Raw genomic sequence first — 15,409 nt, 5'->3', positions numbered from 1 at the left:
AAACAAACTCACTGCCACCAAGTCAATTCTGACTCACAGCAACCCTCTAGGACAGAGTAGAACTGTCCCATATAGTTTCCAAGGCTGTAAATCTGCTGGAAGCAGATTGCTTTATCTTTCTCCTGTAGAGTGGCTAGTGGGTTCAAACTGCTGACTTTTTCATAAATTTTATTTTAAAAATTTTTAAAAAATTGATTTGGGTGAAAGTTTACAGAACAAATTCATTTTCCATACAGCTGTTCATACACATTTTGTTCATGACATTGATTGCAGTCCCTAGACTGTAACTGCTTTCTTCCCACTTCCTTCCTCTGGTTACCTTTTTCTGTGTCCTTTCCTATGCATTGCTGTCCTCTGAGCTATCTCCCTGTGCAAAAACTGCCTTCTGATCTCCCATGGTTGATTGTTCTAAGGAGTAGACCTACCTGGTGTAAATGTTCACCTTATACACCTGTGTATTGTTTGGCTGGAAGTCACAGGAGTAAGTTAAATTCCAAGCCCAAAGGGTGATGAGGGGCCATAGTCTTGGGGATTTCACCAGTCTGTAGCAGACCACTAAGCCTGGTCTTTTTTATGATTTTGAGTTTTATTCTATGTTTTTCTCCCTTGGACTAATTGTTTCCATGTGTCTTTAGTTTTCTTTATTCCTCTTTGCTTTAGATGAGGAGAGATCAATTGTTGCATTTTAGATGGCTGCTTGCAACCTTTTAAGAACCCAGTGGCTACTCACCAAAATAGGATGTAGAACAATGTTTTTGTGTAGTATGTTATGCCAATCGACCTTGATGTCCCCTGTGACCATGGTCCTGAGCCCATGGACCCAGTGACTCATTCTCTCAGGGTGTTTGGCTGTGGCTAAGAAGTTATTATAACTTTGTCCTGTTACCTCTATTATATATATGGACATTCTTATAACATATGCAAATATGTATGTAGAAATATAGTATGCTAAATTTATATATTCCTTTTTGTCTAGATCTAACTGATCATTTAGCTTGTCTACCTGTTAAAGAACCAGAGAAGTCTTTTACTAAGAAACTGCAGAAGTATTAACAAATTAACAGCCAGGATTAAAGCAGATGTTAATCACAAAGATCAATTTCCTATTTATTTCTTTTTCCTCTCCTTTCCTCTACATAAATAGAATGTTGTTGTTGTTGTTATGTGCCGTCGAGTCAGCCCTGACTCATAGCGACCCCTCCTTGGGTTTCCGAGGCAGTATCACTACGGAAGTAGGATTGCCCAACCTTCCTTAGTTGACCCTTTAACAGACAATAATTTCTTTAGGATTGTTTTTCTGTTTATATATTCCTTTGAGCATACAGTTTACCCCCCACCCCCCACGGCCTGTTTCAGCTGATTACTGTGGTTCATGGGGCAAAACAACCCTTAGAAGAGAGACATGGAGTTTGGAGCAGCCAAGATAAAGAGGAAACAGAGACATTCTTGGTGGTCCAAGAGGTTTGAGTGTCCCTACTCCCACATTCTCACCTGCTTCTAGAATTAATCTTTCCAGAAAAGTATGAAGAGTTTGCAAAACAGTTCTGACCAAGGCTGGTTTTACATCTGTGGTAATTAAGGTTATATGTCAACTTGGCTGGGCCTGTTTTTGAGTGGCTAGGCAGCTGGTGGTAGTGATTCTCCATGATGAGACTGGCAATCAACTCCAGGGTAGAATCTGCCATGAGCAGCTGAGTAGCTGTTTTAGGGTTGTGGTCTGCTTCCTGTATGTAAGGAGCAGCTTTGGGAATGGTCTACAGCTTATGGCATGCTTGTACCCTTCATGTAGCCAAATTGTTGGTCAGCAGCCTGCCATGCCCTGCTGATCTTGGGACTTTTTCTAGACTTGAATTAGTGGCCTGCCATATTGTTTGGTAATACTGGGACTGTGCCTTTCTACTAGTTGACCTTGGGTTTGTCAGCCTCAGCAACCAGCAGCTGCCTGAGTAAAGAAAAGCCTCCAGCTTCAGTGGGCTGGGAGCAGGAGGCAGAGTGGAAGCCCAAGGTCGAGGGACTTTCACCCAGCTGCTAGAGCCTGGCACTTTGAACTCAGACTTCTAGCCTGCAAAAACGAAGAATAAACTCTTGTTTGTTCAAACCATCCTATTTGTGGTTATCTTCTGTTAGAATGGCACTAGGAAACCAGAACAGCATCGCTGACCAGAATAACAGAAAGTTCACAAGGAAGAGACAACTCATCCTGATAACAAGACACATTATCAGCATTCTTCAACCCACCTATCAAGTAGCCCTATTCCCTTTAAAAACCCTAAACCTTTCTCAGCTTAAGGAGACAGACTATTTAGAGAAATGATTCTCTCTGTCTCCTTGGGTATCGATACTCAATAAATCTTTTGCTTTTCTACTTCAACCTGTGTTGGTGACTGGATCCACTTGCCACAGGTGGTAAGAACCTTGTTCCTGCATCATACTTATGTATCCACCTATAGATTAATATTTATTGTTACTGATAGTGCAGTATTGTGTATGTAAAAGGGGTTATCTTTGTTATCCATACCTCTTGTGTACCTCTCTGTGTCTTCCTTTCCCTTAGTGTTATTGTGTTGGCAACTCGATTTTTGTATATTGCCTTTCCTTTCACCCAAATCAATACCTGTCTCTTACTTATCTAGAAATTTTCCCTCTTCTTCCCTCTTATCCCTGATAACCAACAAAGAAAGTTTCCTTCCAAATGTAAACCTTTCCTTTTTACAATAGTGTACTAATACAATATTTGTCCTGTGGTTGACTTATTTCACTCAGCATAATGTCCTCCAAGTTCATCCACATTATGTGATGTTTCATAGATTCTACATTATTCTTTAGTGTTGCATACTATTCCATTGTATGTATGTACCACAGTTTGGTTATCCATTCCTCCATTGACTGGCACTTAGTTTGTTTCCGTCTCTTTGCAACTGTGAATAGTGCTGCTATGAACATGGGTGTGAATATATTTAAGTATTCGTGTCCTGGCTCTCACTTCTTTAGGATATATACCCAGCAATGGGATTGCTGGTCAAATAGTATTTCTATTTCCAACTTTTTAAGGAATCGCCATACCATCTCCCACAGTGTTTGTATCATTTTACAATCCCACCAGTAATGTATAAGAGTCCCAATCTCTCCACACCCTCACCAAACTGCCGACCTTTTGATTAGCAAATGCTCTAACCACTGCACCACCAGTGCTCCCCATTATTCTCTTAGGTGGAGACATATCAGCATCACTGGTACTAAAGTGCTTTTAGTTTGAAAGATGAAATAAAAATCTATTGTTTTCATAATACTGCAATGGAAACTCTTGGTGTCCTGTCCAGATTCCCTTCATCAGACTGCTGCACTCATCCCACAAGTGCTGTCAACAGCTCAGATCTGAACCCTTCTCTTGAAAATTGCTCTTAGCCTGGAGCCTCCTCACAGGGAAATAAAAGCTCTGAAGTTACACACTCCTGCTGGAGGTAGCCAATCAGTGAGTGATATACGCCAAGTGCAAGAGACTATTTCCCTCCTTGAGGTGAGAAAACTCTGCAGTCCATTCATGTTGCAGAGCACCCAGTGGGGCCCTATCCTGCTTCCCTTGTTCCCTTAAAGATGTCACCTGATAGCACACAAAAAAAACCCATGATAGGCTCTGCTTCTGAGGAAACTAAATTAATACAAATACAAACCACAAATATTAAAGTTCTATAGTATCTTCTTACCAGGAAGGGTTATATAGATTCTATATTTTACCTATGGAGCTTTGGTGGCACTGTAGTTAAGGCATTGGGCAGCTAGCCAGAAGGTCAGTGGTTCAAACCTGTCAGCTATTCTGTGGCAGAAAGATGAGGCAGTCTGCTTCTGTAAAGATTTACAGCCTTGGAAACCCTATGGGGGTTGCTATGAGTTGGAATTGCCTCGGTAGCAGTGGGTGGTGGGTTTTTATTTTCCTTATTAGTGATTCTTTGAGGGCAAGGGTTAGGGGATAAAATGCCTTCCTCTCCACTTCCTGGCACATGGAATAACTTTGGGAGTAGAATGGTAAAAAATTGGATGGTGCTGATATTGAAGAGAGATCTATATAACTATCTTCAAATTTATATAGGTAAAAAAGTTAAACAATACTTCTATAGGCAGAGACCTGGTATTCCTTTTTATTTATTCCTTGTTTTGTTTTAGTTCTGTTAATTGTGCCTCATAATATTTTCAAGAATTCTAATTTATATAATTTTTAAGGATTAAAGTGGAGATACTTTGAGGTGCCTGGAGTACTACTTAAAACGTGTAGTAACCTTGTAAATAGAAATTTCACACCATTCCCAAAGATCTGGTAGAATTTGTAATTAACTTTTTCTTATTGATGGACCATCAATTCTTCTTAATAATTACATAAGATATTATTTATAAATTAATTTTAAATGCTTTATTATTTGGACTGAGTAGTGTTTTCAGTATTTTACATTTTTCCAATGAATAGCAACAACCTTAAAAAAATTTTAAATCCTTTTCCACAGTATTTTTTCCCTTGCTTATTTTGTTTCATGGTAAATGGCTAATGATGCAGCAGATAGAACATGAGTAATCTATGATCCCAACAGTGCACTTGGCTATGCACTTGGGCTTTAAGTTATTGACAAACTATTGTACTGTTGATTATAAAATATCACACAGAAAATTACACACAATTATAGTGATTTTCTAAGTATATTGTTGAATTAATTAAAATGTCTTAACCAATGTTTTTGTTTAACATGTACTTTTTAATCACCTTATCTTTTCAGGTATGTGCACCACTGATATTTTCCTGAAGAATCAAGCCTGTGCTTTATATTACGAATGTTTAGACACTGATGTTTTCCAATTGGCTAAAGCACACTTTGATGCTTTTCTGAAAAGCTTCCTATGAGTGGATCACACTTGTAGGAATACTGTTAAGAGGAGATTAGGAAGACTACATTTTTACCAATGTTTCTGAATAGATTGAGATCTTTTTTTTCCATCATGAGAGAAAGAATAGAATATGCAAAAAGACTTTTAAAAATATACATATACAGTGAAATCTATGAGCACTATAACTTGATGGGATTGCTTTGTTTTTTTCCAGGTCTTACCAATTCTATATCACTCCATATTAGTGGAAAATATTTGAATTTTGCTTCCCTGAAATCTTTCCACCTTATACACGTTTCAGCTTTCATAGGTCTTACTATATATATAAACTACTTGATCTCACTTTTAATCTCCTCAAACAACCAAGTGCCATTTTGAACCCCAAACATCAATGTAACTAAGTTGCATCTGAAGTAATCAGTTATGTTGTAAACAATTTTATACTTTGAAAGTTATTTTTTAAAATTCAGATTTATTTATAGAATTAAGTCTGTTTAGTTTCCTTTCTAAATTTATTCTAGAGAACAATCTATACACAATTGATTTTTCTTCCTTGCTTCTGAATGTTGCTACTCTCACATAAATCATAGATTCTCCAAATTATTTTGTATTACAAAACCACTTGAAGTAGAATTAAGAATGGGATAAATATTTAAATTGCTACTTATAAAAATAAATTTAGAAATTATTTATTTTATATATTTCTAAATTAATTTTTATTTAATTAAAACAAGCCCAAGAGAGCCAAAATATGATCTTGAATATATCACTCCTGAATTTAGAGATCATCTAAAGAATAGATTTGATGCATTGAACACCAATGACTGAAAGCCAGATGAATTATGGGAAGATATCAAGAACATTATCCATGAAGAAAGCAAGAGATCACTAAAAAGACAAGAAAAGAAGAGAAGACCAAAGTGGATGACAGAAGAGACTCTGAACCTTGCCCTTGAGTGGAGAATCACTAAAGCAAATGGAAGAAATGAAAAGATAAAAGAGCTGAACAGAAGATTTCAAAGAGCAGCTCGAGTAGACAAAGCCAATTACTATAATGAAATGTGCAAAGACCTGGAGTCTGAAAACCAAAAAGGAAGAACACGTTCAGCATTTCTCAAACTGAAAGAACTGAAGAAAAAATTGAAGCCTCGAGTTGCAATATTGAGAGATTCTATGGGCAAAATATTGAACGATGCAGGAAACATCAAGAGAAGATGGCAGGAATGCACAGAGTCACTGTACCAAAAAGAACTGATCGATCTTCATCCATTTCAGGAAGTGGCATATGATCTAGAACCAATGGTAATGAAGGAAGAAGTCAAAGCTGCAATGAAAGAACTGGCAAAGAACAAGGCTCCGGGAATTGATGGCATACCGATTGAGATATTTCAACAAACAGATGCCCCATTGGAGGCACTCACTCAGTTATGCCAAGAGATTTGGAAGACAGCTACCTGGCCAACTGACTGGAAGAGATCCATATTTGTGCCCATTCCAAAGAAAGGTGATCCCACAGAATGTAGAAATTATAGAACAATATCATTAATATCACATGCAAGTAAGATCTTACTGAAGATAATTCAGAAACGTTTGCAGCAGTATATTGATAGAGAACTTCCAGAGGTTCAAGCCGGATCCAGAAGAGGACGTGGAACAAGGGATATCATAGCTGTTGTCAGATGGATCTTGGCTCAAGGCAGGGAATACCAGAAAGATGTTTACTTGTGTTTTATTGACTATGCAAAGGCATTTGATTGTGTGGATCATGACAAATTATGGATAACATTGAGAAGAATGGGAATTCCCGAGCACTTGATTGTACTCATGAGGAATCTGTACCTTGACCAGGAGGCTGTCGTTTGAACAGAACAAGGGGACACTACATGGTTTAAAATCAAGAAGGGAGTGTGTCAGGGTTGTATCCTGTCTCCACACTTATTCAATCTATATGTTGAGCAAATAATCCGAGAAGCTGGACTATATGAAGAAAAACGTGGTATTAGGATTGGAGGAAGAATCATTAACAACCTGAGATATGCAGATGATACAACTTTGCTTGCTGAAAGTGAGGATGACTTAAGGCACCTACTGATGAAGGTTGAAGAATACAGTCTGCAGTATGGATTACATCTCAATATAAAGAAAACAAAAATCCTCACAACTGGACCAATGAGCAGCATCACAATAAATGGAGAGAAGATGGAGGTTGTCAAGGAATTCAAATTGCTTGGTTCTACAATCGATGCCAATGGAAGCAGCAGTCAGGACATTAGATGACGTGTTGCATTGGGAAAGTCAACTGCGAAGGAACTGTTTCAAGTGCTGAGGAGCAAGGATATCTCCTTGAGGACTAAGGTGTGCCTGACACAAGCCATGATATTTCCAATCGCCTGGTATGCATGTGAGAGCTGGACAATGAATAAGGAAGACCGAAGAAGAGTTGATGCTTTTGAGTTGTGGTGCTGGCGAAGAATGCTGAAAGTACTGTGGACTGCTAAAAGAACTAACAGATCTGTCCTGGAGGAAGTGCAGCCAGAATGCTCCTTGGAAGCAAGAATGGCCAGACTTCATCTCACCTATTTTGGTCATGTTGTAAGAAGGGACCATTCCCTGGAGAAGGATGTCATGCTTGGTAGGGTGGAGGGTCAATGAAAGAGGGGGAAGCCTTCAAGGAGATGGACTGATATGGTGGCTGTGATGATGGGCTCAAGTATAGCAGGGATTGTGGGGCTGGCATGGGATCGGGCAGTGTTTCGTTCTGCTGTGCATGGGGTCGCTACGAGTTGGAAACGACTCGACGGCACTTAACAACATAACAACAACAAATTTATTTTTACAGGTAACATAATTTAAATTTGTCTAGTAGGAATGTACTATAAGTAGTTTAATATTTGTATAATAAATATAAATCATATGCTGAATGGATTTTTAGACAAACATATTTGGTATTCTTGATTTTTATATCCATGGGGAATATGTGACAGAAAGTTGACATATGATATGTACCTTTTTATAAGTCAAAACTGTATCTTTTGCAACCTTTTGTTTATGAATCATCCAATGTCATGAGGCTGAGCAAAACTGGAAAATTATTCTTGTGCATTTTCTAACTTACCATTGCCAATCATGCCTCTGGATATTGTTTTATCCCCAGGCAAAGGTATCAAATAAATGCTTTGATTCTGCATGTCCAATCCTTCTTTCTTCTCTCTCTCTCTCTCTTTTTTTTTTTTTAAATTGTGATTTGGGTGAAAATTTACAGAGCAAATTCACTTTCCATACAGCAGTTCACATACACTTTTTCTCATGACATTGACTACAGTTAACCCCAATGCAACAGCTCCCCTCCTACTTCCTCCCAATAGTTACTTCTTCCCTGTGTCCATCCCTCCATGCACTCCTGCCCCTGAGCTGTCTCCCTGTGCACACACAGCCCTTCTCTCTCCTATGATTGTTCTCTCCAAGGAGTGTATCTTTTCTTGATATTAATCATACAAACACTTTAGTTGATGCAATACCCATCTCTACAAATAGAATGCTATATTTTTTTCTAGGGGTGAGAGGGCAATTAAACTCTGCTGCAGACCATTTTTGGCATCTTGAGTCCAAGTCAGAGGTAATGTAGAATGAGTTATAGTAATTTATTCTAAAATTATAGAACAAATATTTAGAGTTTATTGGCAATTATATTTTACATTTTCTATGTCTCCAATATTCTTTCCCTGGTGGAAGATTTTATCAATAATGTGAACAAGTTAAAGTATTTAGAAAAACACCTGGATTTGTTTCTTTAATCATTTCTGTGGCTACATCCAGATTGCCCAGATAAGTGGAAATATGGGTGGGCTCTCTGGCATCTGTGGAGCTTGGGTATTTATGACAAATTGTGGAAAATAAGACATTCTTTGGCCCTTAAAAAATGTATATATATGTATATGTGAGTGTGTGTGTATGTATATATGTATGGGTATACATATGTGTGTGTGTGTATGTGTATATATATATAAAACTGTCAAGTCCTGTGAGGATAAGCTGGATCCATAATATGACTTTTATTTTGAACTTATGACTGGATAATTTCTCATTTGATTGTTCAGTGTTATGCCTTCAGAGTGTGTAGAGAAAGGGGCTATGAATATTCTCTAATATCTTTAAAATCCAAGAACTTAGCTTTCCCTTCTGCGAGTGGCTCAAAAGAGATAATAGTCTTTGAGAGATGAACTTTGTCAATACATCATTAAAAATGCTTTCATTTTCAGAATACAGGATTGCTTCATGAAATCACAACAACAGCATGGTACCACCAAAAAACCAAACCAAACTCACTGCTGTCAAGTCAGATCTGCCTCACAGCAACCCCTCCTCGGGTTTCCGAGGCGGTATCACTGCAGAAGTAGATTGCCCAACCTTCCTTCTGAGTAGTGGCTGGTGGGTTTGAACCTCAGCCTTCTGGTTAGCTGTCAAATGTCTTAGGCACTATGCCACCAGAGCTCCCAGCATAGTATCAGTCATCCATTAATCAGTTTCTTCTTTCTAACAATATCCTGTGGGAATTAAAGTAGTAACTTCCTTCAATTTTGAAGTTGTGGATTCTTATTTTATGAATGTTTGAATGTAGGCAAAGAATACTGTGGCTTGCTCCATTGATAGAAACACCATTTTACTAATACCTTAGTCCAAAAATTATATACCTGCTTAACAATCTTCTCCATACACTAGCCTCCTAATTACTAGCTTCAGTTGTGGATACATGCTGACTTCCAAGAACTTGTTGAAGCAAGTATGTAGACTATGACTAATTAGAAGGCCCTTTAATACTTTCAATATTAGAATATCACATTAGTCTCAACTCTACAGGGTATAATTTGGCATGTGGCTCTTCTGCTAAGTGGCATTTGCCAATAGAGGAATGTGTTAAATAGTGCTTATTAAAAGAAACAGATTTGAAGTCAGATTAATTCGGGTTCAAATCTTGTCTGCCATATATCAACTATATGACCTTGGACAAGTTAATTAACTCCTTGGGAACTCAGTAAATAGAAATTAATAATAATAGTCAACTAAAAGAAGTTGTTATGAAGATTAAATTCATGCATATAAACAATACAATATCTATCACATTGTAGATACTTAATAAAAGTCTACTTTTTTAAAATTGATTTTACTATTACATTGTATTTGTTGGATCAAAACCTTTCATCTCTCTGAAGCATCTTCCCATCTTGACAGCAATTTTTTTCAGTTATAATAAATCAGAACATGGCTACTATCTATTGCTTTGGGAGGGTAGAAGTAAGCATTACATTGGACATCTCTGTCCAGTATTCTACAGTTTTCTCTTTCCAAGCATGTAAGACTAATTTTCACTCACCAATGAACCCAAACATGATGAACCATATGATGAATGAATTGGTTTGTTCCCCTATTAAACATTATCCTGACAATGATGAGAATATTGTATGTAAACTGCAGGGTTAATTGTGCTCCAACCCTTCAACTCATGGAGATTGTATTTGGTTAGGATTATCTTGGAATCTTGAAGGAGGGCTAAGTTCGCTAGATCAGATGTTTTAAGCTCCCAGTGTCTGGTACAAAATAGTTCCCTAAATGTGGTAATCCTGAATCCACCCTAAAGCTTCAGTTAACTTTTGAGTTGTTCTTAGAGCTTTCTTTCAGTAATGCCACACCACCTCACTATTTAGATTTGAACTTCTGCCAGACTGAACAACACAGTTCACTTCACTTTTGCTGCAGTCTTATACTCTCAGCCTTTGGGGATGACAATTTCAGGCTATCCCTTTCTGGCTATATACCAGATAATTAGTTTGGATACTGTCTCACCTAGTGTTCACGTTTTGGCCGAAACAGTGGTTCCAATCAATAATAATAGAGAATGGAACAAATATACTGGTCATGTTCATATAGAAAGTCCTCAATGCATCTAAGACGTTCAGATGTTCTTGGATACTTAGAATTTTGGTGGCATAATAAAACCTTCAAACATCCATGAACTGTAAGTAAAAAGAATACAGTGTGGTTCTGAGAATATTTCTAATTCACTACTTGTTTATTGGAAGAGAGTATGTTTCATATTAAAATTTAAGCTTTTACATAACTAGGAAGCTTACAAAGCATCTGAGGATCAGGCAGTATCTATTGAATTTAAAACTCTGTTTAGTTTCATTCTTCTTAACCCCGGCTATAAATCAGACAACAGTCTGTTTTTTCAACATTGAAGAGAGGAGGATTTTTGTTCATTTTCATTTTCTTACTGTTTGGTATTTTTGGGGAGATATAAGCCTGGGTTCTAGTGTAAATCTTAAGCAAATGCTGCAAAAATGGGACACCATTGAGTGATGAACTTTGTCAATGTAAAATAAATGCAATTGAACTTCCAAGAGATTAATTCCCTTCTTTGTGAATGGACTAAATTTTTGTGTAAATTATCAGAGTCAGTGTGTTTAGATCCTCTGAATACTATTAAGCATGGATTCACTATATGCTTGATGTAACACCAGAAGAGGTCAATCAATTCAGAGCAGTCTTAAGAGTCCTTGTAGATTTGGAACTTTTGATTAGTCCCATTAATTTTGCAATAATAGAGATTCATTTTTCAAATTGTTTAGTATTTTATAGAGTAGTCAGATAAAACAAACAAACTGATTTTGAGGGGAAATCTTGCAATGGACACATTATACAATTCAAATTCTATACCTGCTATATGTAATCAAAAAAGAAAATTTCAAGGTCATGGAAACAATTCAGTCTTACCAAAATGTTACAAATAAGAAATTAAAACAATAGTTACAAAGTGTTCAGTTTCATCATAGTGGAAGAAATACAAGCAATGATTTGAAAGTCTCAGATCTGTCTCTTGCAGTTAAAAAACCACAGCAGACATGTAACAGTATTACATCTTGACTATTTATCAATCTGTTCATCCTTAATAAAAAAATACTTATTACCCCATGCATTTCAACTATATGTATATTGTTGTTGTTGTTATGTGCCATCGAGTTTCCTTCCTATATATTTATATATATATATGTTGTTGTTGTTGTTATGTGCCGTCAAGTTGGTCCCGACTCATAGCGACCCCTCCTTGGGTTTCCGAGGCAGTATCACTACGAAGTAGGATTGCCCAACCTTCCTTACGAGGAGTGGCTGGTGGGTTTGAACCGCCAGCCTTCTGGTTAGCAGTCAAGTGCTTTAGCCACTATGCTACCAGAGCTCCTATATATATATATATAAACAACACTGCCATCAAGTCAGACCCGACTCATAGCTTGGGTTTCTGAGGCAGTATCACTATGGAAGTAGATTACCCAACCTTCCTTCCGAGTAGTGGCTGGTGGATTTGAACCACCAGCCTTCTGGTTAGCAGTTAAGTGCCTTAGGCACTACACCACCAGAGCTCCCTTCAACTATATAGTAAGATGATTTGTATACTGATGAGAAAGGAGAGGAATACATGACTTTTGAATTTCAACTATCTTAAGAATAATAAGGTTATTAACTTTTGTTGTTGTTGTTGTTATGTGCCGTCGAGTGGGACCCAGCTCATAGCGACCCCTCCCTGGGTTTCCGAAACAGTATCACTACGGAAGTAGATTACCCAACCTTTCCGAGGAGAGTGGCTGATGGGTTTACTTTTAGAGGAAATATAAAACCAAAGACAAAAGGAAGAGTCAGGAGGAATAAGACATAAGGATTTGGAGCTACTGAAAATACCATCATATGTTTCTGATAATTTCAAACTTTTACCTTTTTGGTTTAATAAATTTGTACTGCTAAACCATAAATATTTTAATTCTACTAAATCAAAGGTTATTCTCAACATCATTTTAAATGGAAATGCAGTGGCTATTTAAGCACAGATATTTCTAACTGAATTCCTCTGGTTAGATAGGGTTGCCTCTACACATTCCTTATAAATGAATAACCACTCCAATCAGTTAACCAAGGAGCTTGCATCTCTTTTCACTGATTTCTCTCACATTTATTCCTTCCTAATACATATAGTGTGAAAAACTCTTCCTTTTAGTCCAATTCCTTCTCTTGTTTTTTTTTCCCAGAAGGAAAGGAAGTGCAACAGGAAATTTGTAAGACATAGGAAGATTGGGAAGAAGTAAAGCAAAACAAGGAGATTTAGGCTCTGCTTCAGGCCACAGAAAACTCCAGAGTTAAGGGTGACAGATTTTTTCAGAAACAGGTCTCATCATCAGAAATTGAATTGTGGTTTATTTTATTTTATTTTCACAGTGGTGAGTTAAAAGGGTTGGCACCATGTTGTGACTCAAAGGGAAATTGAGAGCCTGGGAAGGTTTTATCCATATCCAATTTCTGTCTTTTTTATCACCCAAAGTTTTATAATACTACATAATAATTTTATGTAGTAAATAATTTTAGTCATCATTGAGCTATAATTGATTATTGATTCGAAGCTGATAACATTAAACACTGATGATATCAGGGCAGGTTATATAGCTCAGGGTAAACTTTTTTTTTTTAGACAAATATTTCAAATAGCCCACTCTGGAATCAGGCAGACCACACATGAGTGTGGGCAACATGTTGGATGCCTAGGCAGTGGTTGAGATTAGTGTTGATGTGCTCGAGTACCTTTATCCCATGGTTTGACCAGCAGGGATGAACATGGGAAGGAGGGCCTGATTCTTCTGCCAATGTTAACTGATCTTTTCATAGAAAATTTATCTGTGGGCTTCAGTTCTAGAATTCTGTTAGTGAAATACTTCCCTGTCGGAACATGATAGGCTAAAGAGATGTCAGTCAGTGGGCCCTGGCATCCAATCACTATCACTCTTGCTATGAGGGAAAAAAAAAAAAAAAAAAATCCCAAATAAGTGATTTACAACGGAACCTTTTGGAAGCAACTTGTTAGAAATTGTCTATAAATCTTTCTTTACAACATACACAATTGTGAGGTTTTTTAAAAAAAACAACTTTTTCTTTCAAATAAAATGTTTAAATATAATTTTCTTGTACTTAGGATATGTAGCTTTGTGGTGAAGTCTTATTTCCCTGTGTTGAAAAAGTTTTTAATTGGCTTCATAGCTTATTAAAGCCCAGTAAAAATACATTTTTTTTTCTGACTAAATTTTCTTGCAGCAGTAGAAGATGTTGTTTTTATAATTAAAATCGTCAGTAAGAAATTCACTTCTTACCTTGTCAGAAGGTTTGAATGGATTTCCTTGTCCACTAATTCCACCACTGATACTAAATCCAAGGCCAGGATTCTTTTCTATTCTCACACAGAACTATGTAAAAAATATACAAAAAAATAGTTATAAATGTGAAACAAAGCTAAATATCTTCAAATAACTACATTCCATAGAACAGATTCACCATCTTCTTGTAAGTTTCAGGGTTAGCATGTTGACTGGGTGCAGTATAACATTGTCATGACCATTGTACAAACATTAACAAAATGTTTAGTGTTTCCATAGTTACTAGTTATGATTGAAACTAGCTTAAAACTTAGTGGGCCAGCAAACATTGATCAGTACTTATTCAGAATTTACCATGTGGACTACATTTGGATACCAGTTTTTAAAAATTAGAAACACTTAAATGTTTGTGCATATTATTTTAGCTTTCTATCGTAAATGCTCATGTATTCAGACTAATTATTAAAACTATATGAGCAAATGAAAGAAAACTTTCAAATATAGTTTGAAGGGAAAATGGCTATTTAAATAGTTGCTCCTGCTTTCTAGGAGAGTAATCCAGTTCATCTTCACAATAATTGTTAACACACAGCACGCTCTTTACTTTGAAAAAGGGGAGAACATCTGGCCATAACCTGATACTGAGAAACAAAGGAAGAATGAATTACTCAGTAATAGAGTTCTGATTTGGCTGCCACTGAGGGAGTTAGGGACCTTACAAGAAAGAGGAGACACTGTGAAGAAGTCTAGTTAGAGAAAGAGGTCCAGAATATGGTGGTAGGTCAGCCTAGACCAGGCATAAGGAGACAATCAGTAAGAAATTGTCATGACAGGGAATGGCCAATACTTTTAGGACTGTTAAGGCCAATATTGTAGAGTGCTGTGTTATAACCTCCAAAACACACTAAATAAAAAATTAAAGTATGTTAAACACAAGAGTTCTTGATGAACCTGAGCTGAGGATATGTGTGTGAGCTGTGGTGAAAATGCTAGTTTTTCATATGAATTGGAACAAGATGACCCAGATGATTGAACAACTTGAAGCAGAATACACTTTGGAGACTTAACAAAACAAAACAAAACAAAACAAAAAAAACCAACAAACCCAGAAAACAAAAATACACTATTAGAACTTTTAAGTACAGAACAAGTACTAGAACTAGGTGAACCAAGTGTTACTAGAAGTTAGCAGACAAAAAACTAGTAGTTAAGAAAAAAATCAAAAGACTGCATTAGTATATGCAGTTGTTGTTGTTATGTGCCGTTGAGTCAGACTTGACTCATAGCAACCCCTCCTTTGTTCTCCGAGGCGGTATCACTACAGAAGTAGATTTCCCAATCTTCCTTCC

General features: G+C 36.9%; 1 protein-coding gene across 1 annotated transcript in view; it reads right to left on the bottom strand.

Moving 5' to 3' along the window:
* The window catches only part of LRRC7 (leucine rich repeat containing 7), a 601,965-nt gene that overhangs the window by 43,159 nt on the left and 543,397 nt on the right, over positions 1 to 15,409 (bottom strand). Inside the window, 1 exon segment of the mRNA XM_007948315.2 lies at positions 14,058 to 14,150. Coding sequence (XP_007946506.2) covers positions 14,058 to 14,150 — 93 coding nt within the window.

The sequence above is a fragment of the Orycteropus afer genome, unplaced genomic scaffold (assembly GCF_000298275.1).
Source record: "Orycteropus afer afer isolate SDZICR_OR568_19922 unplaced genomic scaffold, OryAfe1.0 scaffold00213, whole genome shotgun sequence".
Classification (NCBI taxonomy): Eukaryota; Metazoa; Chordata; class Mammalia; order Tubulidentata; family Orycteropodidae; genus Orycteropus; species Orycteropus afer.
The sequence above is the reverse complement of the archived record's forward strand: the minus strand, read 5'-3'. Positions and strand labels throughout refer to the sequence as shown.